The following is a 10,195-nucleotide window of genomic DNA, read 5'->3' on the forward strand; positions in this document are numbered from 1 at the left end:
AGCAAGATTTCCTCCGGCTGCTGTTATAAGAAAAACTAAACTGCATGTTGTCTTGAAAGTTCAGTCTCTCCACTGTCGACGGAACACCATCGCCTCCTCTATCAGCTCTATCACGCGGTGTACCTACAGATCACACCATACTTCTGATTGGCGATGACCCTCTGCACCCCACCCTCCATTTTGTCTCCTCTCCTGTCCGTGTCGGACAGACTCCCCTTCCCCGTGAACACACTTTCCCAGCCTTCTCATTCCTTACCTGTAGAAACTGAGCACACTGAATTCCAACGAAGTCATCTTCACCTCCTACTAGATCAGCATAAGGACTTCCCTCCCATCCCCACGGTCGGATATACCACCGATGTCCCCCAACCATAACGACGGAGGCTCCATTCTCTCCTGTCCCCCCTGGGCCCACCCCTGCTTCAAACGATGGAAGGGTTCCTGTCCTATAGCCGACTCCTACAGATACCGCATGTTTACTTTGTTCTCCTCCTCCAAGTGTCCCATCTCCTCCTCCTGCTGGAGCTGTTATTCTCATCACTATAGACTGTTGTTGTGTTGAAAAAGTCTCTGTTGAACTCGTTTCCCCTACAGAGACTGATCCTGAAGATGAAGAAGACATCATAGATGGCTGAGTACTCTCACCCACCCGCTGTTTCTTCAGTGAACGTGAGGACCCTGGAAAAAGCTGCTCAACTAGAGATGACTGAGCTGGTCCTTCTACTCCTGTGGTTGTAGTCAGCTGAACGCCCAAGGAAGGCGACGTTGAGTTGAAGAGAGCCATAGGGATACTTGGACTAGCATGAATTCCTCCTCCCATATCAAGAGATGGATCGACCAAAGACTTCTTCTGTTGCCTACTTACGGGTGTATTGCTATTAGACGACACAGAGCCATTAGGCCAAGTAGTACTCATCAATTCGGAAGAACCATTCTTTTCTCCCGACATGATGCCATCTACCTGGTGAATGTTGTTGTTGTTGCTGTTCAGGGAAGTCTGACCTCCTACAGCTTGACCTGGTATACTTCCCGCTGTCGAAGCCCCATCATTCCCACCAGAAAGAGAAGAAGAATGTCCTTCCCTTGTCTTTCCTACTTCACCCCCCGTCACCTTTGCCGTATCAACAGCACCGGCACTAGTCGTAGTAGCAGAGGAGGAGGAGAAGGCTGCGGATGATGAATCAGCGATCACTTTAGCATGTTGAACTACTTCTTTTTCTACAAGACTCGCGTCAATACCACGCTCAGAAAGGAGAGAGCAGAGTTTAATGAGAGGAAGAACTCTGGCTTCCTCCTCTTCAAATTCACCTAGCTTTGCTAACTGATCTCTTCTCGCTCGTTGTTGTTTCTCAGCCTTTAAAGCTTGCTGATACAATGGATGTTTCTCCGGTCTCAGTAGAACTTGTTGTAATCGTCGTCTACAGTATGTTAATTGATAGAACGTCAAAATCTTGAAGGCTTTAACTGTTAGTCTGCAACGTCTCTTTTTAACGACGGAAGGTGAGGGTGATGTCGACGATAACGATGTATCTTCTTCAGTCGTAGTCAGAGAAGTAGTTAATTCAACCCGCTCTCTAGTTCCTCTTCCCACGTGGGGACGATCTGAGGTAGAAGAACTGTTACGCTGGTGGTTTCGTTGATGTTTATCGCGTTCTACTGTCGTCTTAACAGAGGTATCACGATGATGATCTGAGCTATGACTAGGGGCTACGGCTCCTCCCTCTGTATGATACCCTGGATTAACAACTCGACTAACATACTCTTGAACAAGTCCAGACGATACCCCGCCACCTCCTCCTCCTACAGAAGAAGAAGATGCACTTGTGCGCCGTCCGCTTCCTCCTGCCCCTGATATTGTCATATGACTGTATGGAGAGATCCGCAGCTGTATACCTGAGCCGGGCTGGGCTGCTCCCCCTCTGGAGGATACGGAACTGCCACTAGAAACACTTGATGCTGTCCCGTGTGGATTGGTAGGACTGATCGATGATCCTACTGTTGTGGCGGCATGCAATCGATGGGTTGAAGAAAAAGACAAGACAGACGAAGACCCAGTCCCTCCCCCCTTTCCCCCTGTGAAAGAATCGGCCATAGGGAGGCCAGTAGTCGTAGTCGTATGACCTTTGGATTTCGACGAGGATGTCGACTGACTAAGTGGAAAGAAAGATAACCCACTATTACAAAACTGTTCTATAACAGCTTGTTCTTCTTGGTAATCTGATGCGTGGCCGTCTGTGGGAATAGCTTCAAATAGAAGCCACGCCGCTATAGGACCAAAATCAACAAGAGCTGTAAGAGGCAAAGAAATGTCCTCTTCAGTCTCCTTTTCATCTTCTTCTTCTTGATCAACCATGATATTGTCTATGTTGAGTTGACAGGAGTCAGAAGATGACTTCTTCCCTCCTTCTTGCTTTTCTTCCTCGTGGCTAGAAACAACATTCCCAGCAAGAACTACGGGCTTTGTCTTCTGTTGTACATCTTGTGACGTAGAGGGGGTATCTGACAATGAAGAAGATGGAACGTTATCATTCCTGTCATCTGAGGAACCTGAAATTTCGACTGTACCGCAACTTCCTGAGGGCACCGGAGCAGAGGCCGATGGTGAAGAAAGTTGGTCCCCGTTACTACAGATGTTCTCTTCTTCTTGGCCTGATGACTCCTCCTTCTGTCCTCGTGAACCGGACAATGTTCGACTTTGCTTCAGATGAACAGGTTCCGAATCAAGTCTTTCAGCTGTTTGCACTATTCCGTTGGAGATCTCCGCATTCTTCTCTTGTTGTTGGGCTTCATTCTTCCCCTCGCTCTTATCTGATCTACTGCTGCCACCACTAATATCCCCCCCTCCTATCTCCTCTTCGGGTTGCATCTCCTTTTGCTTCTTTTCCTTTGATGGCATTCGCATGCGCGTTCTCTTCAACTCTCTTGATTTCTTTACAGCAGCTTCGACTTCCTTTACATACATTTCGAGTAAACTCTCAACAACCTCTTGATCTTCCAAGGGAGGATGGAATAATGCTTTAGAATCAGGACACACAGGTGGAGCTCCTAGAATACTTTCTATAGCCCGAGCTTCTTCAACAGCCACACGTCTCTCCTGGCTTGTCTTAAAGGTTTCCAAGACACTGTCTGCAAAAGGGCCTACGGCAACACGACGAAAGAGAGCATCAAATCGCCCCCAATGAACTCGACTTCCTCTTGTCGCCGCCGCGTGAACTTGAGTTCCTGCTGCTGTCCCTGTAATGTCAGCACCATCAGGTAGATCTCCCCCTGAAACTCCTGACATACCACCTCGAACACCTCCTCCCACTGTTCCACTAGGTGCCCCACCTCCCCCTGGTCCTGTTCCTCCCCCTCCTAGTGGGGGTCCTGCACCTAAGCGATTTGCCGCTGAAGATGCCGTCACACTCGATGCGGGAACAGACGAGCTATGTCTGTTTTTGTATGAGCTAAGAACAACTGGCCGATGAAGACGTCCCCGTCCTCCCCGTTTACTTCCAGCGCGAAGTGCAGGTAAAGGAGAAGAGGGGGGAAGCGAGGTTGAAGATGACGACGGAGCAGGGGGAGAAGAGGCATTTACGCCAGTAGTAACGACATCAGACTCTGAAGAAGGAGGAGCCGGTCCAGAACCAGATCGGGTAGAACCTAAGAGTGTAGAAGGCAAATTAGAGGGATGTGACAATGTCTTTGCTGAGACGCCTGTATCAGAAAGGGCTGGAGTCACAACTGTTGAAGGAGCCGCCTTACAATCAGGTGGCTTGAGTCCAGAAGAGGCAAGAACAGCAGATGCTGTGTTTGAATCAACAGAATGGGATGACGCATGCACCGAAGACGACGTATTCGTACTCAACTCGAAGGAGCTCTGCTGCGAGCTCAAGGGAGATGACGTCAACACACTCCCAATACCACCACATGTTGTGGTCTTCCCTCCCCCTGCAACGACTGCCTGCTGTTGTCCCCCTGACAACTGATGAGGTGAAAAGAAACTTAATCCAGCACCATTCAAGACAGCTGCTGTCTGTACAGAAGCGGCATGTGGTTGGATGAACGCTGCTGTCCCCGGTTGAGAGGCAACCCCCACACCTCCCGCTGCAAGAATCCCAGCATTTCCACTACCTGCAGTTGTCTCCCCCCCAGGAGTGAAGACACCGGCTAGACATGTTGTAGGTCCGGCTAGCCGGGCTGCACTTGTGGCTGCCCCCCCCGCTGGGGTAGTAGCGGCCCCACCTCCGAGCTGCTCAAGGCTCAAAGCCGCTGTTGTCTTCGCGGACAGAACTCTTGCCTGTTGAAGCAACTGTTTCTGAAGTGCATCAGCTGTCAAAGAAGACGCCGCGCCCCCTCCACATTGTGGATGAGCGAAAAAGGGACCAAAAGGAGAAGTTGAAGGAGTCCCTAATCGGAGAGAGGATGCCAGCGTACCCGCACGGGTGACAGCATCGTCTCCACTACCGAGTAACCTGCCAGGTTGAGGTATTAACGTTAAACCTATTCCCTGCTGCTGGCCCCCTGAAAATCCCGCAAGCGTCTTTGATGACGGCGTCGCTGGAGGACGAGGAGTAACTGAAAGAAAACGCCTCGCTGAGGTATCAGCCGCCGCAGCATGAGATGACGTCGCTGCCAAAGTTTGAGCCCCCAAGGCTGATATGGCTGAGGCTGCTGCTGTATCATCACCCCGACTGAAGAGGGAATGGATTCCCCCGTCCGCTTTCTCTGGCTGTAATACACCAGGACCATTCTGCATGAGATGAAGTCTCATTGCCTCAGCCGTCGTAGTCGTGAATGAACCTGTCGATCGTGTTGTTGGGGGTGATGCAGCTGGTGCCCCAGCTGTCCCTCCCCCTCCCCCCGGCGGAAGTGAATGAGAAAAAAGTTTTTCTCTTTCAAATTGTTTCGCCAATTCAATGGATCGCAAATCGTTATGAGAGGGACAAAAGACAGCTTTCCATACTCGTTCACGTCCTACGCCTTCTGATTCTCCTTCCCAGAGAGATGTTATAACGCACACGCATCTTTTCTCTCTCGCACACGTCACATGCACGCGATTCTGGCATCCGCGAAAACCACATGGGATTGGATACCCTTCACGCTTTGTACAGATAGCACATCGCCATCCCATGGCACGAGCAACAGCCAGAGAAGCCCGGATGTCTACCGGTTCATCTAGTTGGAGCGTCTTGCGAAATTGAGGCCCTGACCGACAAAACAAGACACAACAGCTATGAACCCATAACTTCTCTGGACCTCGTCGCATGGCCCCTCCAGATTTACCACACAATCGACAGGTGATACTTAACGCCTCAAGTGCGACATCCTTTTCTATCCCCTCTTCTCCCCCCCCTGCTCCAGAATCGGACGATGATGATGAAGCAGACGCTGCCTTGTTATGATTCTCTCCTGTAGACGTAGTCCCTGATGGATGAGACGTGGCTTGCTGCTGTGAAGAGCTATGACCACCGCCACTCCCTCCGCGCTGCTGTTGATCTGAGCCAGTCTTCCTACTCGATTTTCGAATCCAGGTGCACAGCGAGCAATACCATGGTCCTTCAGGGATCTCCACTACTCCATAACAAAACTGATGAACCGCACACCCACACCCATCACAAAAGACAATATTGTTTTGCTGCTCGCACTCCCCGACAACACATACACTACATACACCGTCTTCTTCACCAGGGAAGGTCGTCCCCCCTGCAGGCGTTGTCGTGGTCGTTGTCTTCTCATCATCCACCGCTCCCTTAATACTCCCTGTCTCTGTATGGCTGGGAGGAGAGACAATGCGATTAGGAGGCTCCACTTTCCCTGTTGTTGTAGCCAACTGAGAAAGAGCCTGACCACCACTTGCACCCGCAACCCCTGGGTGTACTCCTGCCGCTGTTAACGTGAGACCCTGACATGCGGCTGAAAGAGGAGAAAGGAGCGGGGCTCCTATCACTGTATTTGGCTTGATCAATCCTCCTGAAGGCGTGATGAGAAGATTCGACGCGCCTCCCAAGGGGGTTGCGTGACTTGCTGCAGCTGCCTGATGTGTTGGGAAAAGACTGTTCGGGTTTAAAGCACCCGCACGGAGACTTGGATGGGACTGAGGGGTTGTCATAACGCTAGGATCCAGATGAGGCGCCAAGAGACGGGTCTGTTGTAACTGTTGAATAGACTGAAGAGAGAAAGCTGGTGACCCGGCGTTTTTCAATGCCGCAGCCATTAGACTTGTAGGTGTTGGGACAAACGAAGGAAGACTTTGAGTGGGGAAAGGGGAACGCGGAGTCGCGGTGAAATTCGGTTTCTGGACAAGAATAGGAGACGAGAAAGGAAACGTCGTACCTTGGGCGGTACGGGCTAAAGCAGCTGAAAGGAGTGCTGCCGCTGAGGGCGAAGAAACGACGCCAGACGCTGCGAGGTTTAAGAGATTACTGGACACATTAACAAGAGATGGCTGCGGAGACGAGGGAAGAGGCGACGCAGCTGGTAAGGTTGCCGAGGTCGCTAGAGCAGCTGCAGCAGCCGCAGCCGACGGAAAAGACGCACCACCCCCCACACCCTGAAAGGGTGAGGGCTGTGGTTGAGGTGATAAAGACGCGGACGTGAGAGCAGACGCCGCCGCGTTATGTGCGGCAAAAGTGTTGTTCATCATTGTGTGTAGAGAAGGAGGTATGGGTGAAGAGGGATTGGTAGCAAACGATGAAGCTAGAGCTTGAAGGGAAGATGACGGAATGCCGTTCAAAGCCGCAGTAGGAGTGGCTTGGGGGACTGAAGGTGTCTGCTGAGTAGCAGCTGTTCCACTTTGAGGAGAATCAGATCTGCGTCGTCCTCGTGTCGCTATCTCATCCTTCTTCTGGTCAGTGCGCGCGGCGGCCGCCGTACCTGCAGATACACTTCCAGTAGAAGGCAAGGGAAGAGGGTCAGGAATTAAAAATCCTTCAGCATCTGTTGCAGGAGACGTCTCGTCCCCTCCCCCGCTGCTTGGTATGATCCCTGGAAGTGCTGGAACACTCGATGACCCATCTCCACTGGGTAGAGAGCTTCCGTGCACAGCTCCACATGATTCCTTACTTACAAGTCCATTACCAGGCTTCACTCCACCGAGGCCCCTACTATTACCTGACACCTCGGTAGAACCCTGCGTAGCTGGCAACGCCATCCGTGACGATGTGAGAGAAGAAGAGCTCACAAAGGAACGACGTGTAGAAGCGGACCCGACACCGGAAGGTGATGACTGTTCCTGGTCAGCTGTCCTTCCTCCCCGTGAAGTCGTTTCTTCATCGGACATGGCAGGGATATTGCTCCCTCCTCCGGTCGGCTCTTCCGTCCCCTCACGAGGAGAAGAGCTTGTGTGTTGCGAAGAAAGTAACATAGGTGACGATGAAGCATAGGAAAGCATAGACAATAAACTAATAGAGGGACTCCCTGGCACCTGATCAGTCGTCGAAGTCCCCTTAGACGGCAATCCAGCCCCCCCCGAGAGAGACGGATCGCAAGATGATTCTCCCCGCGAAGAACCTTGTGTACATGGAGAGTACACGGGTGGTGACGTCCTCGCAGAGGAACCCAGCTCGGATGTGCCGCGCACTTCTGTGGACGGCGCCAACTGATTCCCAGACACAGCCGTCGTGTGTCCTTCGTTCTCGACTAAACTCCCCGAAACCGAAGAAGAGCTCGCTGGCGCAGACACTGCGGCATCTGTCGCCGCCAGTGGCGGCCCCATTGTGCCGCCCCNNGTGAAAAAGGCCAAGCAAAACAGAACAATCCACAGCCTCTTACCTATACACTCGAAAGTGAAGACGTACAACGCATATCAGAAACCGAGTTTGAAAGACCAAGGTGCTGGGAGTGCTGAAAAAGAGTGAAGACGGTCGCACGAGAACTTCCTCCATTCTCAAGAAACTTATTTCTCAAGCGCTGGCTCCTAAGGCAGACGACGTATGCTTCGACAGAACCCGACGAAAAAAAGGCTCAACGACGGTGTCCCCCGCCGTACCGCCTAGACAGAGTGTGGCAACACTTGACAAAGAGTGACTTCAAATGAAACCTGAGCTGCCATGAGACCAACTCATGATCCATAATGTGAGGGAGACTAATTCCAAGGCCGTGGCAGAAGACACAAAGCAGGCATGTCTCTCCGGCTTGGGAGAAAGGACTTCCCTAACTCCCATTGAGCAGTGTTAAGGAAAAGCCGTGGCTGCGTAGACCTCCCATGCTGCGGTCTATGCCCTTGTCAAAAGATAGCCTGATGACGGGCATACCAGTGGCAGACAAAAATATCGGCCACGGTAGAGCGTACAGACGTGCTGAGTGGTGAGGATGTACAGAAAAAAAGTAAAAACGGAGAAAAAAGGAGACAAAACGGATACAAAGCGAGTCACAGCACAAGAGAGAGAAGGCTATGCGAAGCCCTCCGCAGCCGAAATGCCATCACGAGACACAACTGAACGCCTGCCTGACGCCGAAGAGACGGAATATAAAGAGAGAAACGGCCTAGACTACGAAAAGAGACAAAAAAAGTAATGACGGCAGCGCGGCAAACTACCGACACTCTCGAGTGGAGAGATGCAAGACCCGTCTGCCGTATTTCATTGCCAGATGANNGAAGACGAGAAAAAGAAGAAGGAAGGGAGATGAAAGAAATTACTGAATAGACAAGATGCGGAGTGATAGCTAATGAGTCCTCATTCCAGAGCAAAACAGAAAGCAAAAGAGAAAGACGCGAGACGGCGAGACTACCTGAGAAGCGAACTATGGGGTCGGATGTAGTAAAAGAAGAAGTCGGACGTCTTGTCAACCCTGCTCAACCGAGGAGAGAAGCTCGGGCGGGAGAAGAAAAAAATAGGGAAACAGAGTACCCAAGAAGCTGCAACCGGTGTCCAATTTGTTTTTGCCTCACTGTGGAGAAATAGGGAAGTCGGAAAAGAAAAAGAAAGGCTCGTCTTCGCCGCCCCTCTGTGGCCCGTGTGGCTTGTGACAAAAACGCTAATTAAGAATACATTTTTTTCAACCGCGAAAGCCCAGTATCTCGGGGGGGGCGACGGGTAATAAAGCTCCAACAAAAAGGAAAGGCAGCGTGCCTACGCCCGGAAATGAGAATTTTAAAGGGACTTCAGCAAGGAAGGAAGTCCAAAGAAATAGAAAGGCCCACAAAACAAAAAGAGCCAAAACAGCGAAGAAGGTGCGACCATAATGGACACAACAGGGGCAGCAGAGGCGCTCCTTATCAAGAGCAGCAGCAGCAGGTGCCTTTGTTCCGGTACAAAGCGCTTCCGAAGCCTGTCCATCTACCACATAATACACCGTATCAGCACGGCTACTGTTCCGACCGCTGCCGCGCGCGACAACTGTCGCACCAATGTCACCAGATTGGGTCGCTTCGCGTGCCGGTCAATACAATCTTACCAAGTAGGCGCGTCTCGCTCCGCGCGCCATGGAGTCACTTCAGCTAACAAAGTTGGTCTCTTCATCTTCCCAATATAAGCCGCCCCGACCCATGCATGTCACGCATCGTAACGTGAATACTCGGGAGACCGCTTTGTCTAGTCCAGCCAGCTTACGCCTGTTTGTACACATGAACCTGAGAGGAAGTTTTGAAGCCTTCGAAGTACTTACCTTCGCCGACTGTTGTCCGCTAGCACCAGTTACCTGCAGTGAGTTGCACCTGTTTGGAGAAAGGAACGGGACGTTTTCAAAACTGCTTTACAAGAGCATTGGTAGCATGCTCCGGAAGGCAACAGGGAGAATAGCGCCCTAACCCCAGCCCGCAACCTGGGTCCCCCGAGCAGGAAGCTGGCGTGCGTATGTTCTAAGCGTGTTGCCCATTTCCAACGTGTTGTCCGTGTGTGGTTCATACATCTCCGGTGGTGTTACGTCTTCCTGACAGACCAAAAGTATCATCACATACGCGACTAGCGAGCACCGGGGACTCCGGTGAGGAGGATCAGTCAGCTGGTCCAAAATTCGCAGTTCTGAACGTCCTGGCTTCACATATAAGGAGCGGGTGTGCTGCTGCGGCTTGCGTGCTCTAGTCGAACCGCCGGTATCACCGAGGATGGAGGGTCATGTACGCACGGTACAACGCTTCGAGGGAGAATACATATCATCCGGTGACCCGGAATCGAACCAGGGACCAACAGATTTCTGCACCATCTACAGTCTGCCGCTCTACCAACTGAGCTATCACCGGTGTCAGCGCGCCAAAAGTCCATCCACTGACCTT

At 51.6% G+C, this 10,195-nt stretch overlaps 1 protein-coding gene across 1 annotated transcript in view; it reads right to left on the reverse strand.

Moving 5' to 3' along the window:
- Positions 1-9,123, reverse strand: part of CSUI_008645 (phd-finger domain-containing protein) — a 32,469-nt gene extending 23,346 nt beyond the window's left edge. Inside the window, exon 1 of the mRNA XM_068068772.1 lies at positions 257-9,123. Coding sequence (XP_067919252.1) covers positions 257-7,696 — 7,440 coding nt within the window. The 5' untranslated portion in view covers positions 7,697-9,123. The remainder of the gene's footprint in view (positions 1-256) is intronic.
- Positions 9,124-10,195: the final 1,072 nt, after the last annotated feature.

Source organism: Cystoisospora suis (assembly GCF_002600585.1).
Source record: "Cystoisospora suis strain Wien I chromosome Unknown contig_4901, whole genome shotgun sequence".
Taxonomy (NCBI): Eukaryota; Apicomplexa; class Conoidasida; order Eucoccidiorida; family Sarcocystidae; genus Cystoisospora; species Cystoisospora suis.